General features: G+C 71.0%; 1 protein-coding gene across 1 annotated transcript; it reads right to left on the reverse strand.

Annotated features, from left to right (window-relative positions):
• Nucleotides 1–1008: 1008 nt before the first annotated feature.
• ACAP1 (ArfGAP with coiled-coil, ankyrin repeat and PH domains 1) lies at nucleotides 1009–24636 on the reverse strand. Its single transcript, XM_039499688.1, is given in 27 exon segments — nucleotides 1009–1141; nucleotides 1144–1167; nucleotides 1865–1914; nucleotides 2051–2161; nucleotides 2955–2970; nucleotides 3115–3220; nucleotides 3312–3491; nucleotides 4984–5137; nucleotides 5343–5434; nucleotides 5652–5718; nucleotides 8083–8210; nucleotides 8258–8287; nucleotides 9439–9550; nucleotides 9730–9830; nucleotides 10056–10107; nucleotides 10320–10432; nucleotides 12071–12145; nucleotides 13770–13865; nucleotides 14269–14313; nucleotides 15510–15693; nucleotides 16065–16123; nucleotides 17112–17165; nucleotides 18104–18152; nucleotides 18154–18218; nucleotides 19401–19458; nucleotides 22851–22991; nucleotides 23610–24636. Coding segments are annotated over 26 exon segments (2148 nt in total). The 5' UTR covers nucleotides 22904–22991; nucleotides 23610–24636; the 3' UTR covers nucleotides 1009–1067.
• Between the last annotated feature and the right edge of the window lie 533 nt (nucleotides 24637–25169).

The raw sequence follows: 25169 nt of genomic DNA on the forward strand, positions 1-25169 counted from the left end.
CCAGGACTCCTGGGTTCTCTCCCCGGCTCTGGGAGGGGAGTGGGGGCTGGTGGTTAGAGCAGGGGGGCTGGGAGCCAGGACTCCTGGGTTCTCTCCCGGCTCTGGGAGGGGAGTGGGGGCTGGTGGTTAGAGCAGGGGGGGCTGGGAGCCAGAGGGATCCCTGTGCCAGTGGATCCAAGGTCCCGGCTGCGCCCACCTGGCAACGCTGCCACCTCCAGCCACTAGGGTCAACCCAACGCTGCCACCTGGTGGCGAGATGGAGAAACAGGGGATGAATCTAGCAACTGCCCTGTGTCAATCGCCGCCCCGCCCCAGAGGTGGCCGCATCTCAGCGCCGGGCGAGGGGTCCCTGGGTAACCGGCCGCCCCGCCCCAGAGGTGGCTGCATCTCAGCGCCGGGCGAGGGGTCCCTGGGTAACCGGCCGCCCCGCCCCAGAGGTGGAAGCAGGAGCTGATTTTCCAGTCTGGTCTGTTTATTGCATGCCAGCTTTGTACAGATGCCCGGATCTCCCGCTGCTCCCCCGGGGTGGGGGGATCCCCCTTCCCTTCCATTCAAAGATGCCCCCCCCCAAAGGAACCAGAGGATGGGGGCCACATGCGTGTACATGGAGAGGGTCAAACCAACGAACAGGGAGGATGGTCCCATAGAAACAATAAATAGGAGGGTGGGGATATGGGATTAGCCCCTACCCCATAAACGGGGGGGGGATCTGGGGGCCACAAGGGGGGCTAGGGAGAAGCCCCTCCCCATAATGGAGGTGGGCGGAGGGAGAAGCCCCTGCCTTGCAATGAGGGGGCGATCTGGGGGGCCTGTGATGGGGGGCAGAAGAGGAGATTGGCCCCTACGGCCCCCGTACCCAAGAGTCACATCAAAGCAGCAGAAGAACGGGGGGGGGGGTTATGGTCATTAACAAAGCAGCCCAGGGGTGGGGGCGGGGGGGGAGTCCCTGCTGCTTCGCTGCCCCTCCCAGCCGGGAAGGGAGGAGCCAGGAGTGGGGAGGATCCGCCCCGCGCACACACAAGGGGATGGTGGCTCGGCGGCGCCCCCCCTCCTCGGAGGGGGGTGGGCTAGAGGGTGGTGAGTGTCAGGTCCCGGCGGGTCAACTTCTCGGGGTTGTCGGACGCCATCAGGGAGAAGTCCCGAAGATGTCGAGGTAGGTCTCGTCGCCTGGGGCACAGGGCGTAGGAGTGGGGCACGGTGCCCCCAGGCCCGCCCCACAGCCCCTGCCCCCAGCTCTGCCGGTGCCCCTCACTCCCGACCTGCAGCCCCCTACCCCAGCTCTGCCGGTGCCCCCAGTCCTGCCCCACAGCCCCTGCCCCCCACAGCTCTGCCGGTGCCCCCAATCCCGCGCCACAGCCCCTGCTAGCCCGGCCCTGCCCCCAGCCCTGCCGGTGCCCCTCACTCCCGACCCGCAACCCCTGCCCCCAGCCCTGCCGGTGCCCCTCACTCCCGACCCGCAGCCCCTGCCAGCCCAGCCCTGCCCCCTCCCAGCTCTGCCGGAGCCCCGCACACCTGACCCGCAGCCCCTGCCAGCCCAGCCCTGCCGGTGCCCCTCACTCCCCACCAGCCGCCCGCGACCAGCTCAGCCCTGACCCCCCCAGCTCTGCCGGTGCCCCCCAGTCCCGCCCCACAGCCCCCTGCCCCCCCCAGCTCGGCCGGTGCCCCCCCCCGTCCCACCCCACAGCCCCCTGCCCCCCACAGCTCTGCCGGTGCCCCCAGTCCCGCCCCACAGCCCCTGCCCCCACAGCTCTGCCGGTGCCCCAGTCCCGCCCCACAGCCCCTGCCCCCACAGCTCTGCCGGTGCCCCCAGTCCTGCCCCACAGCCCCTGTCCCCAGCCCTGGGCCCCAAAGACAAGACACCCACCTGACTGTCCCTGCGCGACCTCCGCCTCCCGCATCTTGGCCAGCCGCAGCCTGTAGGGGTGGCGGGGGGGGTGGGAGGGGCAGAAAATGAGACAAGTTCCCCTCCCCCATCTCCCTGCTTCACCCCTCCCCCTCCATCAGCACCCCCCACCCCCAGCCCCCCAACCCGGGGGGGGGAGAGACTCACAGGGTGACGATGTCAGCGTTGGCCGTGTCTATGGCGATGGAGAGCGGGTCCTTCCCCTCCGCGTCGACCGCGTTCAGGTTGGCCCCCCGCTTGAGGAACAGGCAGGCCAGCCTATCAGAGGGGCAGAGCCGTGAGAGGCAGGCGGGCGCCCGGTGGGGGGGGGCGAGGTCCCCCATCCAGTCGGGGAACACGGCCCCGGCCCTGCTTAGCTTCGCCGCCGGCGCACCCCAGGGGTGGCGGGTGCCACCAGGGCGTCGGGGCTGGCGCCATCTCGTGGCCAGGTGCGGAACAGCAGCCCCCATGAATGATCCCTCTCGGGCGGCCCCCAGCCCCCCTGACCTATGACCTCTCGGGCAGCCCCCAGCCCCCCTGACCTATGACCTCTCGGGTGGGCCCCAGCCCTCCTGACCTACCAGGTGGGCCCCAGCCCCCCTGACCTATGACCTCTCGGGTGGGCCCCAGCCCCCCTGACATACCAGGTGGGCCCTAGCCCCCCTGACCTATGACCTCTCGGGTGGGCCCCGGCCCCCCTGACCTCTCGGGCAGGCCCAAGCCCCTCTGACCTACTGGGTGGTCCCCAGCCCCCCTGACCTATGACCTCTCGGGTGGGCCCCGGCCCCCCTGACCTATGACCTCTCGGGTGGGCCCCAGCCCCCCTGACCTCTCGGGCAGGCCCCAGCCCCCCTGACCTACCGGGTGGGCCGCAGCCCCCCTGACCTATGACCTCTCGGGTGGTCCCCAGCCCCCCTGACCTATGACCTCTCGGGCGGGCCCCAGCCCCTGACCTCTCGGGCAGCCCCCAGCCCCTGACCTACTGGGTGGGCCCCAGCCCCTGACCTCTCAGGCGGCCCCCAGCCCCCCTGACCTATGACCTCTCGGGTGGGCCCCGGCCCCCCTGACCTACCCGGTGTGGCCCAGCCCTGACCTATGACCCAGGATGGGTGCGTGGGCCAGCCTCTCAGGCAGCCCCAGCCCCTGACCGCCTGGGCCCCAGCCCCTGACCTATGACCTCTCGGGCCCCCCGGCCCCCGACTATGGCCTCCCCTCGGGTGGCCCCCTCTGACCTACCCCCAGGGTGGGCCCCGCCCCGTGGTGGTGGGGCCCGCGCTGTCCGCTGCCGGCCCTGGCCCTGGCGCTCTGCAGCAGGAACTCGCAGGCCAGCAGGGAGTTCTGGGGCCGGGGAGAGTCGGGGTGAGCCGGGGGCACGAGGGGTTAATGCTGCCCCCCAGCTAAGCCCCCCCTCCCCGTCCCCCCCACCTACCACAGCCACGGCCCGCAGCAGGGGGGTCCGGCTCTCCTCGGCGGCGTTGACCCAGTTGACGTCGGCGCCGTGGGCCAGGGCGTCGGCCATGGTGGGCAGGTTCTGGTGGCCGGCGGCCCAGTAGAGCAGCGCCCCCGGGTGGAGGCTGCGCAGGTCGGGGAGCCGCCTCCCAGCCCGGAGCTGGGAAAGAGCGGGGCGCGCTGTCAGGACGGGGCCACCGGCCATGGCCAGCAGGCTACGCCCAGGCCCGAATCCGGCCACACGTCCCCCCCAGCCAGCCGCACCGCCCCCCACAGCCGCACATCCCCCCCACCCAGCCCCCCAGCCACACCCCACCCAGCCACACATCCCCACAGCCACACCCCCCCCCAGCCACACCACCCCCAGCCACACATCCCCACCACCCAGCCACACCGCCCCACAGCCGCAGCCCAGCCACACATCCCCCACAGCCGCCCCCAGCCACACGCCCCAACCCAGCCACCACCCCACAGCCACATCCCCACCACCCAGCCGCACCGCCCCACAGCCGCACGCCCCCACCCAGCCACATCCCCAACCCCACAGCCGCACCGCCCCACAGCCACACGCCCCCAACCCAGCCACACCACCCCACAGCCACACATCCCCACCACCCAGCCGCACCGCCCCACAGCCGCACGCCCCACCCAGCCACACATCCCCACCCATCCACAGCCACCCCAAACCAGCCACACCCAGCCACACTGCCCCCACAGCCACACATCCCCACCCAGCCCCACACCCCCCACCCAGCCACACGCCCCCACCCAGCCACACGCCCCACAGCCACATCCCCACCCAGCCACACCGCCCCACAGCCACACGCCCCCACCCAGCCACACCGCCCCACAGCCACACGCCCCCACCCAGCCACACCGCCCCACAGCCACACGTCCCCCACCCAGCCACACCGCCCCACAGCCACACCGCCCACCCAGCCACACATCCCCAACCCCACAGCCGCACCGCCCACAGCCACACGCCCCCAACCCAGCCACACCACCCCACAGCCACACATCCCCACCACCCAGCCGCACCGCCCCCACAGCCGCACGCCCCCACCCAGCCACAGCTGCACCGCCCCACAGCCACACGCCCCCAACCCAGCCACCACCCCCACAGCCACACATCCCCACCACCCAGCCGCACCGCCCCACAGCCGCACGCCCCCACCCAGCCACATCCCCACCCATCCACACCACCCCCCAAACCAGCCACACCCCCACCCAGCCACACTGCCCCACAGCCACACATCCCCACCCAGCCACACCGCCCCCACAGCCACCCCCCACAGCCACACATCCCCCACCCAGCCACACGCCCCCAAACCAGCCGCACGCCCCCCAGCCACATGTCCCCACCCAGCCGCACCGCCCCCACAGCCACACGCCCCCACCCAGCCACACCACCCTCCAGCCACACCGCCCCCAGCCACACCGCCCCACAGCCACACGCCCACCCCACCCAGCCACACCGCCTCCAGCCACACCGCCCCACCCAGCCACATGCCCCCACCGCCCAGCCACACGTCCCCCCTGTCCCTGCAGGGGCCGACGAAGGGGGCTGGCTTAGACACACCCCACCCCAAGCCCTACACTCCCCCGACGGGATCCCCCCCCGTCCCCCATCAGGTACCTGCAGCCCGGCCAACGCTGCCCGGTTTGGGCTTGAGGGGGGGCCGGAGGGGCCGGTCCCGGTCCGAGGGGCCCCGGCGGCCCCCCCGGCTGAGCCGCGCCTCCGGCAACTTGGTGATGAATTTTTTCTCGACGTACTTGGCCCGGATCCAGCTCTCCTTCTCTGCCCTGCGGGGGGAGCCCACGGAGGGGGTGAGATTGGGGGGCGGGGGGGACACACACAGCCTTTCACGGGGGGGGGGGTTGTGGAGGTGGAGGGGGTCCCACCATAAGCAGCCTGGTTGGGGAGGGTCCGGGGGCACTGGGGGCCTCACTGGGGAGGAGGACGGGAGGGGCTGGAGCGTTCGGGGCGCGAGGGGAGGACGGGGGCCTCACCGAGCAGCCGGGTTGGGGTCTCTTGACCGTCATCTCGTCCACACGCGCCTCGTAAATGCGGTTCAAGGCTCCGTTCCCCAGTTCGCACATCAGCTGGGGGGGGGGGAGAAGGGACACATGGGGGGGGCAGTCATCATCCAGATGTTGACCCCAACTCCAGCCCTGACCCCCCCTGGCCCAGCGACCGGCCCGCCTGACCCCCCAACGGGCGGGGAACGAGTTCCTAGGCAAACAGCCCCCTCCCCTGCCCCCCCCTTACACCCACCCCCCCACGACCCCTCCCGGAGCGATTCCCTCCCCCCATCGTTACCTTGACGAGCTCCGGCTCCCAGGAGTCGAGCGTCAGGAGCGAACCTTGAGAAATGGACCCCAGGCTCCTGCGACAGAGAGCGGGAGGGGTCAGGATCCTCGGCTGCCCCCAATGCCCATGGGCACCGGAGCTCTCGAGGGCCGGGCTGGGGGCGCGAGGGGAGATCAGGGGCGGGGGAGGCAGGTGGATGCAGGAGGGAGGGGCAGGAGGAGATTGGGGATAGTGGAGGGGTGGGGTGCAGTGAGGGGCCGGGGGCTCAGTGGGGCAGGTGTTATGGGGGAGCACGGGGTACAGGTGGATGCCGGAGCACTCAATGCAGAGCGTGATGCCCAGGCAGGGGAGATCGGGCTCAGGAGGGCAGTGGGAGTACAGGGGCAGTGGGGAGTTGGGGCACCGGGGCACCGGGGCTCAGGGGTACCGGTGGATGCCGGAGCACTCGATGCACAGCGTGATGCCCAGGCAGGGCAGTGGGGATATCGGGTTCAGGAGGGCATTGGGGCTCAGGGGACACCGGGGGCACAGGGGTACCGGTGGATGCCGGAGCACTCGATGCACAGCGTGATGCCCAGGCAGGGGAGATCGGGGTTCAGGAGGGCAGTGGGGGCACGGGGGGCCTCAGGGGCACGGGGTCTCAGGGGCACCGGGGGCACAGGGGTTACCGGTGGATGCCGGAGCACTCGATGCACAGCGTGATGCCCAGGCGGGGAGATCGGGTTCAGGAGGGCAATGGGGGTACAGGGGGGCTCAGGGGGCACCAGGGGGGGCTCAGGGGCACCAGGGGGCACGGGGTACCGGTGGATGCCGGAGCACTCGATGCACAGCGTGATGCCCAGGCGGGGAGATCGGGGTTCAGGAGGGCAGTGGGGGCAGGGGCACGGGGGTCTCAGGGGCACCTGGGGGCACAGGGGTACCGTGGATGCTGGAGCACTCGATGCAGAGCATGATGCCCAGGCGGGGGAGATCGGGGTTCAGGAGGGCATTGGGGGTACGGGTGCACTGGGGGCACAGGGGTTCGCGGGCACCAGGGGGCACGGGGTACCGGTGGATGCCGGAGCACTCGATGCACAGCGTGATGCCCAGGTGGGGAGATCGGGGTTCAGGAGGGCAGTGGGGGTATGGGGGCTCAGGGGCATTGGGGGTACAGGGGCACCAGGGGGCACAGGGGTACCGGTGGATGCCGGCGCACTCGATGCACAGCGTGATGCCCAGACGGGGAGATCGGGTTCAGGAGGGCAGTGGGGATACGGGGGCTCAGGGGGCACGGGGGTCTCAGGGGCACCGGGGCACAGGGGTACCGGTGGATGCCGGAGCACTCGATGCACAGCGTGATGCCCAGGCGGGGGGAGATCGGGGGTCAGGAGGGCAGTGGGGATACGGGGGCTCAGGTGGGCACCGGGGGGTACGGGGGGCCCTGGGGGGCACGGGGGGTACCGGTGGATGCCGGAGCACTCGATGCACAGCGGGATGCCCAGGCGGGGGGATCTCGGGGTTCAGGAGGGCAGTGGGGATACGGGGGCTCAGGGGCACAGGGGTCTCAGGGGGCACAGGGGTACCGGTGGATGCCGGAGCACTCGATGCACAGCGTGATGCCCAGGTGGGGAGATCGGGTTCGGGAGGGCAGTGGGGATACGGGGGCTCAGGGGCACGGGGGTTCTCAGGGGGCACAGGGGCACCAGGGGGCTCAGGGGCTCAGGGGTACGGGGTACCGGTGGATGCCGGAGCACTCGATGCACAGCGTGATGCCCAGGCGGGGGGATATCGGGGTTCGGGAGGGCCTTGGAGGGTATGGGGGCACCAAGGGGGCACAGGGGTACCGGTGGATGCCGGAGCAGGCGATGCACAGCGTGATGCCCAGGCGGGGAGATCGGGGTTCAGGAGAGCAGTGGAGGGTACGGGGCAGTGCGGGAGTTGGGGGCACCGGGGGCACAGGGGCACAGGGGTACCGGTGGATGCCGGAGCACTCGATGCACAGCGTGATGCCCAGGCGGGGGGAGATCGGGGTTCAGGAGGGCAGTGGGGATACGGGGGCTCAGGGAGCACGGGGTCTCAGAGGGGCACCGGGGGCACGGGGTACCGGTGGATGCCGGAGCACTCGATGCACAGCGTGATGCCCAGGCGGGGGGATATCGGGGTTCGGGAGGGCATTGGGGGTCTCAGGGGCACCGGGGGCACAGGGGTACCGGTGGATGCCGGAGCACTCGATGCAGAGCGTGATGCCCAGGCGGGGAGATCGGGGTTCAGGAGGGCAGTGGGGATACGGGGGCTCAGGGGCACTGGGGGCACGGGGGCTCAGGGGCACGGGGTACCGGTGGATGCCGGAGCACTCGATGCACAGCGTGATGCCCAGGCGGGGAGATCGGGTTCGGGAGGGCATTGGGGGCACCGGGGCACAGGGGCACAGGGGCTCAGGGGCACCGGGGGCACGGGGTACCGGTGGATGCCGGAGCACTCGATGCACAGCGTGATGCCCAGGTTGATGCTGGCCCACTCGGGCGCGGGCTCCCGGCAGTCGCAGCACTGCGCGTTCCCCTCCAGCCGCTGCACCTGGTCCAGCACCCGCTTGTCCCCGCCCGCCCGCGGGCCCCGGCCCGACGCCTCCAGGGTGCCGCCCGCCAGCGAGGCCGGGCGCCCGGGTGCTGGGGCGGGCGGGGGGGTTAGGCGGGTGCCTGGGGCCTCCGCTACCCACGGCCCCCTCCCCACGGCGCCCCGCTCCCTGCCCGCAGCCCCCCCTTCCCACACCCGCAGCCCCCCACTCCCCCACGGCGACTCCCTACCCCTACAGCCCCCATGTTCCCCACCCGCAGCCCCCCTACCCCTAGGCGGAGGGGACGGAGGGGCCCCGGGGGGGTCCGTACCTGGCCGGGGGGCTCGGCCCGCCCCCAGCTGAAGGGGGAGGGGACGGGGGGGCCCCGGGGGGGTCGGTACCTGGCCGGGGGGCGCGGCCCGCCCCTGGCTGAAGGGGAGGATGGGGGCCCCAGGGGGTACCTGGCCGGGGCTCGGCCCGCCCCAGCTGAAGGTGGAGGGACGGGGGCCCCGGAGGTCCGCACCTGGCCGGGGCTCGGCCTGCCCCGGCTGAAGGGGAGGGGATGGGGCCCCGGGGTCCGTGCACTGGCCGGGGCTCGGCCTGCCCCGGCTGAAGGGGAGGGGATGGGGCCCCGGGGTCGACCTGGCCGGGGCTCGGCCCGCCCCGGCTGAAGGAGGGGATGGGGCCCCGGGGTCCGCACCTGGCCGGGGCTCGGCCCACCCCGGCTGAAGGGGAAGGGGATGGGGGCCCCGGGGTCCGTGCCTGGCCGGGGCTCGGCCTGCCCCCGGCTGAAGGGGGAGGGGATGGGGGGCCCCGGGGGGGTCCGTACCTGGCCGGGGGGCACGGCCCGCCCCCAGCTGAAGGTGGAGGGGACGGGGGCCCAGGGGTCTGTACCTGTCCGGGGCTCAGCCCGCCCCGGCTGAAGGAGGGGATGGGGGCCCGGGGTCCGTACCTGGCCAGGCGGCTCGGCCCGCCCCGGCTGAAGGGGAGGGGATGGGGGCCCCGGGGTCCGTGCCTGGCCAGGGGCTCGGCCCGCCCCAGCTGAAGGGGAGGGGATGGGGCCCCGGGGTCCGCACCTGGCCAGGGGCTCGGCCCGCCCCAGCTGAAGGGAGGGGACGGGGCCCCGGGGGTCCAGACCGGCCGGGGCTCGGCCCGCCCCGGCTGAAGGGGAGGATGGGGGCCCCGGGGTTCGTGCCTGGCCGGGGGCTCGGCCCGCCCCCGGCTGATGGGGGCGGGGATGGGGGGCCCCGGGGGGGTCCGTACCTGGCCGGGGGGCTCGGCCCGCCCCTCGCTGAAGGCCGAGGCGATGCTGTTCTGCACGGCGGTCAGCCAAGCCTGCTGGTGTCTGTCCGAGCCGGCCTGCAGCAGGCAGCTCCTGCGGGGGACATGGGGCGTTGGGGCTCCGTGGGGCCCCCTCCCAGCCAGGGGAGTCCCGGCTGAGCAGGGGAGAGGAAGCGGGTGATGGGGTTGGGGAGGCATAGCGTGGGGGCAGGGGGGCAGCGGGAGGTTTGGGGGGCAGCGAGGAGGCTTGGGGGCCGCAGGGGCAGGACTCACTTGGAGGGGGAGACGACTTCGAAGCAGAAGCGCCGCTCGTGGTCGGGGCAGGGCTTGACGGTGCAGAGCCGCAGATCTTCCACCACCACCGTCAGCGCGTCCTGGGGGAGGGGGGCAGAGAGATGGCACCCCATAGCCCCCCCAAACCCTGCCTCCGGGGGGGGGCAGAGAGGAAAACCTCCCTCCACACCCCCAGGCCGGCTGAGATCAGCCCCCTCCCCGCTACAGAGAGACAGCCCCCCAAACTCACCCCTGGCCGGGCCCCGTCCCCCCCACTTCTTGGGGGGGTCCCCCAATTCCCCCCCCCAAAAAACGCCCCCACTCACCTTGGCCCGTTTCTGATACACCAGCTGATTGCTCTGGATGGAGAACCAGCGCCTGGCGGAGAGCGGGGGGGGCTGTCAGTGGGGGGGAGAGGGGTTCGGGGCGCACAGCCCCCCACCTGCGGGGGGGGGGGGCAGTGCCATAAGGGGGCGGGGAGGGGGGGAGGGGAAAGAGGTGGGTGGGGGTGGGACGTGTGGCTCCCCGGACGGATGCGGATGCGCCTGGGGGCAGGGAATTGGGGCGTGGGGGCCCAGGGGCTCTCTGACCTGCTCCACGTCTTGAAGGCATTGCTGGCGCGTTTGTAGAGGTACCCCTCCATCACCACCCCGTCCGGCGCCTCCCCGCGCCCCGCCAGCACCGCCGCGTCCTGGGACCGGTCCTGGGGCAGGGGCGTCACTGGGCGGGGCCGGGCCGCCTCCGCAGCCCGGCTCCGCCCCGCCCCCACCCCAGGGTCCCGCCCCACCCCACCAGCCCCGCCTCCACCCCCAGGGTCCCGCCCCCACCCTGCCAGCCCCGCCTCCACCTCACCAAGCCCCGCCTCCACCTCCAGGGTCCCGCCTCCAGCCCCCACCCCAGGGTCCCGCCCCACCCTGCACAGCCCCGCCCCAGCCCACCAAGCCCGCCTCCACCTCCAGGGTCCCGCCCCACCCTGCCAGCCCCGCCCCACCCAGCCAGCCCCACCTCCACCCCAGGGTCCCACCGACCCCCCCCCAGCCCCACCTCCACTCCCAGGTCCCGCCCCACCCTGCACAGCCCCGCCCCACCCCCAGGGTCCCGCCCACACTGCACAGCCCCGCCCCCACCCCAGGGTCCCGCCCCACCCTGCCAGCCCCGCCCCGCCCCAGGGTCCCCCCCCCCAGGGTCCCGCCCCACACTGCACAGCCCTGCCCCACCCCAGGGTCCCGCCCCACCCTGCACAGCCCCGCCCCACCCCCAGGGTCCCAACCCCACCCTGCCAGCCCCGCCTCCACCACCAGGGTCCCGCCCCACCCTGCACAGCCCCGCCCCAGCCCACCAAGCCCCGCCTCCACCTCCAGGGTCCCGCCCCACCCTGCCAGCCCCGCCCCCACCCGCCAGCCCGCCTCCACCCCTTGGTCCCGCCCCACCCTGCACAGCCCCGCCCCACCTTGCCAGCCCCACCTCCACCCCAGGGTCCCACCCCACCTCGCCAGCCCCGCCTCCACCCCAGGGTCCCGCCCCACCCTGCACAGCCCCGCCTCCACCCCAGGGTCCCCACCAAGCCCCGCCTCCACCCCAGGGTCCCCACCAAGCCCGCCTCCACCCGGAGGGTCCTGCCCCACCCCGCCAGCCCCGCCTCCACCCCCAGGGTCCCCACCAAGCCCCGCCTCCACCCCCCGGGGCCCGCCCCCACTCCGCCAGCTGCAGCCCCGCCTCCGCCCCACCGAGCCCCGCCTCCACCCCCGGGTCTGCCCCCACCCTGCACAGCCCCGCCTCCACCCCACCAGCCCCGCCTCCACCCCAGGGTCTGCCCCTGCTCTCCCAGCTCCAGCCCCGACCCCACCTCCACCCCCATACCCCACCAGCCCCAGCCAGGCTCCCCCCTCCCATGACCCTGCCCCAGCCACTGCAGCCCCCGCTTCCACCCCTCCAAGCCCCGCCTCCACCCTGCCAGGCCTGCCCCCACCCTGCCAAGCTCCGCCCCCACACCATCAAGCCCCGCCCCCACCCCACCAGCCCCGCCTCCACCTGGGCCTTGCTCTCCTACACCAGCACCGACTCCACCCACCCCCGACCTCGCCTCACCAGCCGCTGCCCCCCCTGCCCCATAGCCAGCCCTGTCCCCTGCCCACAAACCCCCAGGGCTCACCCCCCCATACCTAGCCCCCAGCCAGGTGCTCACTGGCCCAGGCCCCCCCCCTCCAAACCGTAGCCACACCCCCAGCCCACAGGCTCCTCCCACTGCACCCCAGAGCTGTCTCCCCCCAGAAGGCCCCGCCCACCCCCACCCACCGGAGGCCCCCTCCCCCGACACCTGCCCCCAGCTCCCCACACCCACCTTCTGTTTGATCATGGCGTGTCTCTGCTCCATGTCCCGCTTCTCCCGCGCCGACTCCAGGACCAGCTGGTGCAGCTGCGGGGGGCAAAGGACGGCGGGTGAACTTCCCAGACACCTCCTGCCCCGGCCATGCACGGGGCTGGGAGCCCGGACGCCTGGGTTCTCTCCCTGGCTCTGGGAGGGGAGTGGGGGCTGGTGGTTAGAGCAGGGGGGCTGGGAGCCAGGACTCCTGGGTTCTCTCCCTGGCTCTGGGAGGGGAGTGGGGGCTGGTGGGTCAGAGCAGGGGGGGCTCGGAGCCAGGACTCCTGGGTTCTCTCCCTGGCTCTGGGAGGGGAGTGGGGGCTGGTGGGTTAGAGCAGGGGGGGCTGGGAGCCAGGACGCCTGGGTTCTCTCCCCGGCTCTGGGAGGGGAGTGGGGGCTGGTGGTTAGAGCAGGGCGGGCCGAGAGCCAGGACTCCTGGGTTCTCTCCCCGGCTCTGGGACGGGAGTGGGAGCTGGTGGGTTAGTGTGGGGGTGGGAGCCCGGACTCCTGGGTTCTCTCCCCGGCTCTGGGAGGGGAGTGGGAGCTGGTGGGTTAGTGTGGGGGTGGGAGCCCGGACGCCTGGGTTCTCTCCCTGGCTCTGGGAGGGGAGTGGGGGCTGGTGGTTAGAGCAGGGGGGGCTGGGAGCCAGGACTCCTGGGTTCTCTCCCCACAGCTTCTGCGCCGGGCATTTGAGCCCTGTTGATTTTCCACACACACCCCCCCCTTAACATCTGGGCTGGGAAGGGACCAAGCCTACACTCCTCCGCACTGCCCCAGCAGGAACCCCCCCAAGTCGGGGGGGGGGGGGTCAGAGGTCACTGAGCAGGAAACCTGAAGTGAAAACAGGAAGCGGCCGAGCGAGTGTCAACCTTGGCAGCTGCTGTAGTTCGTGGGGGGGGGGGCGGCTGTGAAATCACCCAGGTGAACCCCTCCCCCCTACAGCTGCTAGATCCAGGGGTGTCTGATCCCCTATTACATGCGCACCATGCAGCCTATGACCTCCCGCCAACAGCCCACCCCCCAACACTGTATCCCACCCCCCCACTAACCCACCAGCTCCCACTCCCCTCCCAGAGCCGGGGAGAGAACCCAGGAGTCCTGGCTCCCGGCCCCCCCTGCTCTAACCCACCAGCCCCACTCCTCCCAGAGCCGGGAGAGAACCCAGGAGTCCTGGCTCCCAGCCCCCTGCTCTAACCCACCCGCCCCACTCCTCCCAGAGCCGGGAGAGAACCCAGGAGTCCTGGCTCCCAGCCCCCTGCTCTAACCCACCAGCCCCACTCCTCCCAGAGCCGGGTAGAGAACCCAGGAGTCCTGGCTCCCAGCCACCCCTGCTCTAACCCACCCGCCCCCACTCCCCTCCCAGAGCCGGGGAGAGAACCCAGGAGTCCTGGCTCCCAGCCCCCCCTGCTCTCACCCACCAGCCCTCACTCCCCTCCCAGAGCCGGGGAGAGAACCCAGGCGTCCTGCACTCACCTGGCCGCGGGGGGCCCGGAGGCCGCGGGCGCGGGGGCCTGTTCTCCGGGCCGAGGAGCCCCCGGGGCCCCGCGCCGCCGGCCGGGATGTGAGCGCCGGCATCCTGTCTGCTGCATGGCCCCCGGTTGGGAAGTCACCGCCCCCTCCCATGGCCCCGCCCCCTCCGGACCTGCCCCCCCCGTATCCCTCTGCCCCCGGCCCCCACCTGGGCGCCCAGCTCCCGGCGGTATTTCTCCAGCTGCTCCGCCAGGCGGTGCCCCTGCTGCAGGCAGCAGGCCTGGGCGTCCATCAGCGCCAGCATCTGGGGCAGACGGGCGGGGTCACAGCCTGGCTATGCACTGCCCCCAGCCCCTCCTCCTCCCCTGAACCCCCTTCCTGCCCCTCCGCACTGCCCCCTCTGAACCCTGAACCCCACAGCCCCCACTGCCCCCGAGCCCCACATCCCGCAGCCCCGCATTGCCCCCATCCCCATCCTACAGCCCCCATCCTGTCCCTACCCCTGCATCCTCCCCAGCTTCTTTACCCTCCATCCCCGATGGCCCCCAATGCCCTTCAGAGCCCCACACCCCTGCCCAGCCCCAGATACAGACCCCCAGGACTCCCACACCCCTGCCCCCAGTGATCTCTCCCCACAGACCCCAATCCCTCCATTTCACCTCACAGCCCCCTGTTCCCACAACCCCCCACACCATCACCCGACTCACAAACTGGAGGATCTCAAACTTCTTCTTGGACTGGATCACGTTGATCTGGGGGGCGGGAGGGGGGGCAACTCAGTGGGTCAATTCTGGAGAGAACAAGGGGGCTGATCGCCCCCCGCCAAGCTCTCCACTCCCAGCCCTGCCCCAGAGGGGCTCCAGCCCCCTCCCCCCACCCACCCCCCAGGCCTAGGAAGCCCCGGAGCCCCCCCAGACACCCCCAGTTCCAGAGACCCCCCAACCCATCTCCTGCTCCCCAGTCCCAGCCTCATCCCAGGACTCTCTGCCCCCAGATACCCCCACCCCAGACTCCTCCCCCGTCCCCCCAGATCCCTCCCACCTCTGCCTTCCCTGCTCCCCAGATGCCCTCCACCCCAGGCCCCTCCCTTTTCCCGGCCCCCCAGATCCCCCCCACCGCAGGCCCCCTCCCTTCACTGCCCCCAGATCCCCCCCAGATCCCCACCCCAGGCCCCTCCCTTTCCCTGCCCCCAGATCCCCTACCCGGCCCCCTCCCTTCACTGCTCCCCAGATCCCCCACCCGGGCCCCCTCCCTTCACTGGCCCCCAGATCCCCACCCCGGGCCCCTCTCCTTCCCGGCCCCACAACCCCACCAGTCCCACACTAGGGTTGCCAACTTTCTATGCACACAAAACCCAACCCCTGGCCCCGCCCCTCCACTGAGGCCCCGCCCATGTCCCGCCCCTTCTCCAAAACCCCGCCCCCACTCACTCCGTTCCCCCCCCTCGCTCCCTCGTGCCACCCACCCTCACTCGCTCATTTTCACCGGGCTGGGGCAGGGGATTAGGGGGCAGGGGGGAGGAGGGCTCCAGTTGCAGGTGCAGGCTCTGGTGTGGGGCTGGGGATGAGGGGTTTGGGGTGCAGGAGAGTGTCAGGGGTGCAGGCACTTACCTCAAGCGGCTCCTGGAAGCAGCCGGCACGTCCCCACTCCGGCTCCTACGCGGAGGGGCAGCCAGGCAGCTCTGCGCGCTGCCCCCTCCGCAGGCTCCGCCCCCACTGCACTCATTGGTGCAGTTCCTGGCCAATGGGAGCTGTGGGGGTGGTGCTTGGGGCGGGGCCAGCACGAGGAGCCCCCTGGCTGCCCCTCCGCGTAGGAGCCGGAGCTGGGACGTGCTGGCTGCTTCCTGGGAGCCTGCTAGCCCTGCCGGGCCGCCGACCGGACACCCAACGCCGCCAGGGTCCCTTTCCGACACACCCGATCCCAGACACACACCTGCCCCGGTGCCCACCTGGAGGACGTAGTCGAGGGCGCGGGCGCGGGCGCTGGTGCGGGCGGCCTGCAGGGCCAGGGCGGCCTCCTCGGCCTCGTGCTGCTTCCGGCGCGGCACCTCGGCGTTGTGGTGCAAGGCGCTGGCCAGCCCCTCGCTGCCCCGCTCGAACTCCTTCCGGGCCTCCTTGAACCGCTTCACGTCCCTGGGACAGCGGGGGGTCAGGGGGGACCCCGAAACCGCCCCCCCAACCCGGCCCCCCCAAACCCGGCCCCTCGCTGCCCCCAACCCAGAATCGGCACCCCTCCCACCCCGTCCAGAACCCAACCCACCCCCAACCAGCCCCAACTCCAAATCCAGCCCCTCCCCACTCCAGGCGCCTCATCCTAAATCCACCCAGCCCCCCCCGATCATCAGGGCACCCCCACAACGCTCCCCTTCATCTGTTTCCAACCTCTCACCTCCCCCACACACAGCCCTAAGCATCTACCCTGCCCCTCCCCAAAACTGCCCCTCCCAGATACCCCTTGGAAGCCCCCCCATCCTCCTGCCCCCCCAAGCCGCCCCCAAACTCACTCTTTCACCAGGGTATGGATGTGTTGCCGGGACGACTGCTGGGTGACATCCAGAAGCTCCTGCAACAAGCCGGGAAAGGGGTGAGGGGGGGGTCAGAGACTGGGGGTGTCACAGCTCGGTGGGCTCAGTGGTGAGAGATTGGGGGGACTGGGGAGAGAGGGAGAAGGGGTCAGAGATTGGGGGGATCCCCAGGGGGAGGTAGAGAGGGTCGGAGATTGGGGGTACCCCCAGAGAGAGGAAGGAGGGGCTCAGAGATTGGGGGGGCCTGGGGAGAGAGGAGGGAGGAGGAGGGTGAGAGATTGGGGGAACCATCAGAGAGATGGAGAAGGGGTCAGACATTGGGGGGAACTCCCAGAGAGATGGAGCGGGGGTCAGAGATTGGGGGACCCAGGGAAAGAGGAGGGAGGGGCTCAGAGACTGGGGAGAACCCCAGGGTGGAGGGAGAGAGGGTCAGAGATTGGGGGAACCCCCAGAGAGAAGGAGCGGGGGTCAGAGATTGGGGGGACCCCAGGGTGGAGGGAGAGAGGGTCAGAGATTGGGGGAACCCCCAGAGAGAGGACGGAGGGGATCAGAGATTGGGGGAACCCCCAGAGAGATGGAGGGGGGTCAGAGATTGGGGGGCCCAAGGAGAGAGGAAGGAGGGGGTCAGAGATTGGGGGGACCCCCAGGGTGGAGGGAGAGAGGGTCAGAGATTGGGGAACCCCCAGAGAGAGGACAGAGGGGGTCAGAGATTGGGGGGAACCCCCGGGTGGAGGGAGAGGAGATCTGCGATAGTTGGGGGTCCCTGGGGGAGATCGAGCCGGATGACTCTACTTGGGGTTCACCCCACACCCCCACATCAGGAAAGGTGCCGGGGGGGCATTGGGGAAGGGGGTCCCAAGGAGGCGGGGGCTGGACCAGGGCAGGTGGGAGGGGAAAGGCCCCCCCCAGGCAAAGGGGGCAGAGAAGCCTAGAGCAGGACGGAGGTGGGGGCCCAGCTGGAGGGGGAGGAGTCAGAGGTGTTGGGGGGCAGGGCCTGAGGGGTGAACGGGGGGGGGCATCTCTCACCACTTGGTTGTCAATCATTTGGTTGAGGCTGTCGGAGAATTTTTCCAGGCACTCCTGGGGGGGGCAGAAAGAGGGGCAGAAGGTGAGTGAGGGGCCGGCCGGGCCCCCTCCCCGAGCCGCTGTGTGTCAATGCCCCTGTACCGTTCCCCGCCCCAGGGGATTCCCCGGCCCCGAGGCCAAGCCCCTCCTCTTTGCACCCTTAAGAGAGAGAGCGTCATGTGGCAGGGAGTTCCCCAGGCTAAGGAGACCCCGCACTACAGCGCCCCCTAGGGCCGCACTGGGGCATGGGGGCCAGCGCTGCCTGCTTGGGGGTGGGGGGGCCAGCGCTCCCAGCTGAGCCCCCCGCCCCGTGCCCCTAGGGGAGCTGGGGGGGGAGGGGCAGAGCTGGAGCACCCCCCACCCCAGCTGGCTCGGAGCCCCCCCGGATCAGACCCATGCCCCCCCAGCCCCAGATCTCCTGAATCGGCCCCACGCCCCAGACCCATATGCCTCTGAATCGGCCCCACACCCCAGCCCCAGATCCCCTGAATCGTCCCTATGGCCCCCAGCCCCAGATCTCCGTGAATCGGCCCCACGCCCCAGACCCATATGCCTCTGAATCGCTCCCCAGCCCCAGATCTCCTGAATCGGCCCCACGGCCCCCAGACCCATATGCCCCTGAATCGGCCCCACACACACCCCCAGCCCCAGATCCCCTGAATCAGCCCCACGGGACCCCAGACCCATATGCCCCTGAATCGGCCCCACACCCCCAGCCCCAGATCCCCTGAATTGGCCCCACGGGCCTCCCAGCCCCATATCCCCTGAATCAGCCCCAGCCCCAGATCTCCTGAATCGGCCCCATGCCCCCAGACCCATATGCCCCTGAATCGGCCCCACGCCCCAGACCCATATGCCCCTGAATCGGCCCCACACCCCGCCAGCCTCAGATCCCCCCTGAATCGGCCCCACGGCCCCCCCCGCCCGGCCGGGGTGGGGGTGGGGAGACTCACGCTCATCATGGCGTCCCCCTGGGCGTGCTGGGAGAGGTCGCGCACCCCGGAAGGCCTTGCTGGCGGCGCAGTACTGGCGCCCCGAATCCAGCATGGCCCCACAGAGCTTCAGCAGCTGTCGGGGAGACGGGGGGGGTCAGCCACACGCAGCCTGGGCCCCCCCTTGTGACTCACCCCCCAACCAGTGCCCCCCTCCAGCCCCCGAGAACCAGCCCCACCCTGCCTCCCGTCCCGGCCCCCAGAACCAGCCCCCCACCTTCCATCCAGCCCCCCAGAACTAACCCCACTGCCCTCATCCAGCCCCTGCCCTCCTCTAGCCCCGAGAACCAGCCGCCTGCCCTCCAACCAGCCCCCAGAACCCCACTGCTCTCCATCCAGCCCCTCCAGAACCAGCCCCACCCTCCATCCAGCTCCCTCCAGAACCAGACCCTGCCCTGATCCAGCCCCAGACCAACCCCATTGCCCTCCATCCAGCCCCCAGAACCAGCCCCCTTCCATCCAGCCCCCAGAACCAGCCCCGCTTCCATCCAGCCCCAAAACTAACCCCACTGTCCTCCATCCAGCCCCTCAGAACCAGCCCCCTTCCATCCAGCCCCAAAACTAACCCCACTGCCCTCCATCCAGCCCCTCAGAACCAGCCCCTGCTCCATCCAGCCCCCAGAACCAGCCCCTGCCCTGATCCAGCCCCCGAACTAACCCCATTGCTCTCCATCCAGCCCCCAGAACCAGCCCCCACTTCCATCCAGCCCCAGAACCAGCCCCTGCTTCCATCCAGCCCCCAGAACCAGCCCCCTTCCATCCAGCCCCTCCAGAACCAGCCCCACCCTCCATCCAGCCCCAGAACCAGACCCCTGCCTCATCCAGCCCCAGAACTAACCCCATTGCCCTCCATCCAGCCCCCCAGAACCAGCCCCCCGCTTCCATACAGCTCCCTCCAGAACCAGCCCCCACCCTCCATCCAACCCCCCAAAACCAGCCCCTCACCTTCCATCCAGCCCCCCAAAACTAACCCCACTGCCCTCATCCAGCCCCTGCCCTCCTCTAGCCCCTGAGAACCAGCCCCACCCTCCATCCAGCCCCAGAACTAACCCCATTGCCCTCCATCCAGCCCCCAGAACCAGCCCCCTTCCATCCAGCCCCCAGAGCCAGCCACCCCACTATCCAGCCCCAGAGCCAGCCCCTGCCCTCCATCCGTCCCCACAGAACCAGCCCCCCCCCCACCCTCCATTCAGCCCCCCCAGGTCAGCTCTGTAGATACCAGGACACCTGGGTCCCTTCCCCTCCCCCCCCACCTCACCTTCTCCAGCCGAGTCTCCAGCTCAAAGACATCACATTCCACCCCCTCGACAGCAGCCCTGGGGGGGGCAGGACGGGGTTAAGGGAGGATCTGGGGGTCGCTAACAGCCCCCCAAACCCTCCCACAGCACGGGGAGAGGGGGCGCGTTGTTACCATAGGGTCACCCCGGGAATTGCTGGAGTGGGTGCCCCATGGCGGCAGGGGAGGGGGCAGCTGGAGGGTGGGGATTGGGTTTCCCGGGGCGGGGCTGGGGAAGGGATCAGGGTCCCAGGGGCAGGGAGATTGGGGGCTGCTTAGGGGAGGGTGGGGCTGGTGGGGGCATGCCCTGGGGTCGACTGCTGGGGGCCATTTGGGGGCCACGGGGAGGATGGGGGACATCAGGACTCACTAGGAGATGGGGGACGGGAGGGGGTGTCAGGGCCCAATGGGGCGGGGGGGGCTCCTGGGAGTGTCAGGGGTCAATGGGGCAGGGGCCAGGGCTCCTGGGGGGGTCAACGGGGGCTGAGGAAGGAGAGGTATTTTTCCAGGGGGGGTGTAAATCGGCAGCACCCATCCCCCCCCCACCCCAGGAGCCGCCTTTCGCTCTCCCTTGCGGTCGCTTCTTTCCGGCCTGGGCCTGCTACCTTCATCAGCCCCACAACCACTTCCCGTCACCCCCCCCCCCGTCGCCTGGCAACCCCCCCACACCCGTTACCGGGGGGGGGGGGGAGGGCGGGGCAGGGCGGGGACCATTTTGGAAATGGAAAAAATAAACCCTGCAAAACCACCTCTGACGCGAGCAGAGAGGATCATGGGAGACACGTTCTCTGGGGCAGGGAATGGGGCAGGGGCCTGTCCCCTCTAGGGGGCGCCGGCTCCCACCCGGCCCCAGGGCAGGGACTGGCTGGCTCAGGGGGGCAGGGAATGGGGCAGGGGCCTGTCCCTTCTACGGGGCGCCGGCTCCCACCCGGCCCCAGGGCGGGGACTGGCTGGCTCAGGGGGGCGGGGAATGGGGCAGGGGCCTGTCCCCTCTGGGGGGCGCCGGCTCCCACCCGGCCCCAGGGCAGGGACTGGCTGGCTCAGGGGGGCGGGGAATGGGGCAGGGGCCTGTCCCCTCTAGGGGGCGCCAGCTCCCACCCGGCCCCAGGGCGGGGACTGGCTGGCTCAGGGGGGCAGGGAATGGGGCAGGGGCCTGTCCCCTCTAGGGGGCACCGGCTGCCCCCCGGCCCCAGGGTGGGAACTGTCTGGTTCAGGGGGCCAAGATGGCGCCCAGCCATCCCAGCATGCACTGGGGGCCTCCTGCCCGCCTCCTGCCCCCCAAAAAGGAGGGTGAGGGAGGGAAGTGGCAGCAGATTTGGGTGGGCCCCGTCTCCGCCCTGGTATCGGGGGCACGGCGGGCGGGGGGGCTGGCTGGGAGAGAGAGACACACACCCGAGGGGGACATGGTGTGTGTGTTTGCGGGGGTATGAGAGAGATTCAATACACACACGCACACAGAAGGGGGACGTGTGTGTGTGTGTGTGAGATAGAGCGAGGGACACCCCCCGAGGGACACAGATCTTGGGGGGGGGGAGCTACGCCCCCTCCCCAAAGCGGCACCGGGGCATGGGGACGCAGCCAGGCGGGTAGAGCCCCTTGCTACAAACCCCTCCCTGCCCCCTGGGCCTGCTGGGGCCCTGATCCCCTCGTCCGTCCCTCTGTCCTCTGCCCCAGAGCCCTGATCCCCTCGGGGGGGCCGTGTGTGTCCGTCCCTCTGTCCCCTGCCCCACAGCCCTGATCCCCTCGGGGGGGCCGTGTGTGTCCGTCCCTCCGTCCTCTGCCCAGAGCCCTGATCCCCGCGGGGGGGCCGTGTGTCCATCCCTCCATCCCCTGCTCCAGAGCCCTGATCCCCATGGGGGGGGGGGGCGTGTGTGTCCGTCCCTCTGTCCCCTGATCCCCATGGGGGGGGCTGTGTGTCCGTCCCTCCGTCCTCTGTCCCAGAGCCCTGATCCCCTTGGGGGGGCCGTGTGTGTCCGTCCCTCCGTCCTCTGCCCCAGAGCCCTGATCCCCTCGGGGGGGCCGTGTGTGTCCATCCTTTGCCCCAGAGCCCTGATCCCCACGGGGGGGACATGTGTGTCCGTCCCTCCGTCCCCTGTCCCAGAGCCCTGATCCTCGTGGGGGCATGTGTGTCCGTCCCTCCGTCCTCTGCCCAGAGCCCTGATCCCCTCGGGGGGCCGTGTGTGTCCATCCTTTGCCCCAGAGCCCTGATCCCCTCGGGGGGGACATGTGTGTCCGTCCCTCCGTCCCCTGCCCCAGAGCCCTGATCCCCTCGGGGGGGGGGGCATGTGTGTCCGTCCCTCCGTCCTCTGCCCCAGAGCCCTGATCCCCTCGGGGGGCCGTGTGTGTCCATCCTTTGCCCCAGAGCCCTGATCCCCTCGGGGGGTGGGGGGCGGTGTGTATCTGTCCCTCTGTCCCCTGCCCCAGAGCCCTGATCCCCTCGGGGGGCCGTGTGTGTCCATCCTTTGCCCCACAGCCCTGATCCCCTCGGGGGGGGCCGTGTGTATCTGTCCCTCTGTCTCCTGCCCCAGAGCCCTGATCCCCTCGGAGGGGAGGGGCGTGTGTATCTGTCCCTCTGTCCCCTGCCCCAGGGTCCCGGATCACCACGGGGGGAGCCGCGTCTTCCCCGCCCCCAACTGCTCATCCTCCCCGGCCGCAGCTCCGGTTTCCGGCCCTTCGGGTTGCGCAGCACCTTGCGCACCGGCCGCTTCCTGCCCCCCCGCTTCAGGGTGTGCGTGGGGGGGGGAACCTCACGCCACGTGGGCTCACTGGCGTCTGGAAGACCCACGCAGGAAGTGTGTTACGAGCGGGAGTGGGGTGCAGGCTGTATGGGAGGGGGGACACGGGGGGGCAGGGAAGAGCAGAGGGATGGATAATGTCTGCTGAGGGGGGGACACCTGGAGAGGGGGCGGGGGCGAGGTGGAGTGGAGGACTACAGGGGGGTGGCACGGGGGCAGGTGAGGGGGTCACCTCACAGCCCCCCAATACCCCTCCCCAAGACAGAGGATCACCCCCCAGTTTCACCCCGAGGGAGACGGCTCCCAGCTCCCCCAGGCTCTCCCCCCTCCCCGAGAGATTAAATTGAGGGGGGCTGTTTGGCCGAGGGGTTCCCCAACCGCTCAACCTGCCCCCCGCAATATAACCAGCTTGGGAACAGCCCTGAAAAATAAATTAACCAGCCTTTACAGAGGGCCAGGTCCCAGGGGACACTGCTCCACCCCCCCCCCCGCTACAGAGCCGGGGAGCCACCAGCCCCCCACCTCTGTCCTCGCTTCCCGCCCCGGCACGGCTTGGCACCCGCGCCCCAGGCGCACGGAGAGATGCGTAAAAGCGCACAAGCTGCCCCGGGGAAGGGGAGGTTTGAGACCAGTGCGGGGGGGGAACGGGACCGGAACCGGCCCCGAACCGGCCTCCCCGCCCGAGCGTGAGACCCACCTGAACCGGGGAGAGTCCTTCAGACACTCCTCGAAGTCCAGTTTCACCGTCATCCTGGACGGAGGGAAGAGAACCAGCCACTGAGGTCCGGGCTCCCCGGCCCGCTCCGGCGCGGAGAAAGCTCCGAAACCAGCCGAGCGCCTGGAGGAGAGAGACGAGAGCAGCCCTGGAGCCAGCCGCGCAAGGAGGCACCGACACCTCCTGCACGGGGTGGGGGGGAGAGGAGAGAGCGCACGGGGAGGGGAGGGGACCAGGGGGAGGTGCGGAGCCCAGCCCAGCCCCGCCTCGGGGAGGGGACCAGGGCGCACGGGGAGGTGCGGAGCCCAGCCCCGCCTCGGGGAGGGGACCAGGGCGCACGAACCCAGCCCCGCCTCGGGGAGGGGACCCGGGGCGCACGGGGAGGTGCAGGGAGCCCAGCCCCGCCTCGGGGAGGGGACCCGGGGCGCACGGGGAGGTGCAGGGAGCCCAGCCCCGCCTCGGGGAGGGGACCAGGGCGCACGGGGAGGTGCAGGGAGCCCAGCGCCGCCTCGGGGAGGGGTCCCGGGGCGCAGGGAGCCCAGCCCCGCCTCGGGGAGGGGACCAGGGCGCACGGGGAGGCGCAGGGAGCCCAGCCCCGCCTCGGGGAGGGGTCCCGGGGCGCACGGGGAGGCGCGGAGCCCAGCCCCGCCTCGGGGAGGGGACCCGGGGCGCACGGGGAGGCGCGGAGCCCAGCCCCGCCTCGGAGAGGGGTCCCGGGGCGGCTTAGCTACGGGATCAAACTCTCAAGGGCAGTGCTGCGTTCTCCCTCTCTTGCCGGCTGCCGATCCGGAGCAGATGCCTTTTCTGGCCGATGCTTTAATCCGGAGTAAATTGTTGGGCTCCGTGTGACCTGCCGGAGGGCAGACTAGCTAATCCCCCTCAGGGGTGGGCAAACGACGGCCCGGGCAGCAGGGTGGAGGGCCGCTCCCTTGCACTAATGTGTTGCACCCCTCCCTTGCACTAAAGTATCGCTTGCACGACTGTGTGCACGAGCGGCTTCATTGCACCGCTTTGCACTAGACGTTTCGTTGCACGCCTGATACTTGCACCAGTTCTGCCCCTTAGTGAATTGCACCAGTCATTTGCACTAATTAAAAGGGCACCAGGGATTGGCACTAATTAGCCGGTTGCTGACGGTTTCCCCGGGACAATTCCTATTTCCATTGGGTGTCATTGCGTCACGCCCCCTTCCCCAGCCCCGCCCTCCCGGAGCCCGGGCAACAGCTGCAAGGAGGGGAAAAGCATTGTGGCCACGCTGCCGTCAAGCAAAACATCCTGGTTTGGTGGAGCACGACAGTGTCGTAAAACAAAGCCGATGCCGCCTAAGTGCGAGAGGCGACGCGGGGACGGGGCCTGTTCACGGCGGGCCCTAGCAACAGACGCTGCCGTGTCAACGTAAAGCGTCAGTGACGCGAAGCCGCCCCCGTTCTTCTTGGTAAATGCCACGCTGCCGTAAAGCGATCCCTCCGGTGTGTCGCAAAAGCTGGTCTGTGGTGAGTCGGTCGTCAAGCCCGGCGGCTGGCAGCCTTCACCCTGTGCCGTAAAGCGAGGACGCAGGGCTGGGACTGTTCCCCGAGCGCAGTAAAAGCGAAAAGGGCCCCGGACGCTACCGTAAAGCGCCCCCCCGACCCGGTTCCATGGTGCCGTAAAACGAGGCGGCCCTGAGAGCCCCATCAACCTGCCGGGAGGAGCGGTCGTGCGTCCCTCGCGGGACAGCGCGGCGCGGCGCTGCCGTAAAGCGAGACTGTCGCGAGAGGAAATGGTCGATGCTACCGTAAAGCGCGCCGGCGCCGTCTGAAATGAGCGGTGGCCGTTTGACAGGCTGCCGTAAAAGCTGCCGTAAAGCGCGGCGGCGACCGTTTGAGAGAGGCGTCGCGACGCAGCCGTAAAGTGCAGAGGCGCTGTGGGAGAGGACCGGCGACACTGCCGTAAAGCGCGGCGGCGCGGTGTGAGCGTTGAGGCCTCGCTGCCGTAAAGCGCAGCGGCGGCGCTGTGGGAGAGGGCCAGGGACACTGCCGTAAAACACGGCGGCGCTGTGGGAGAGGAGCGGCGACGCTGCCGTAAAGCGCGGCGGCGCTGCGGGAGAGGACCGGCGACATTGCCGTAAGGCGCGGCGGCGGCGCTGCGGGAGAGGACCGGCGACGCTGCCGTAAAGCGCGGTGGCGGCGCTGTGGGAGAGGCGAGGCCTCGGTGCCGTAAAGCGCGACCGTGCCGTAAAGCGCGGCGGGCGCGGAGCGGCGGCGCTGTGGGAGTGGACTCGCGACACTGCCGTAACGCGGCGCCGGGGCGCGGAGCGGCGGC

Source organism: Mauremys reevesii, linkage group 14, assembly GCF_016161935.1.
Source record: "Mauremys reevesii isolate NIE-2019 linkage group 14, ASM1616193v1, whole genome shotgun sequence".
Lineage (NCBI taxonomy): Eukaryota > Metazoa > Chordata > Testudines > Geoemydidae > Mauremys > Mauremys reevesii.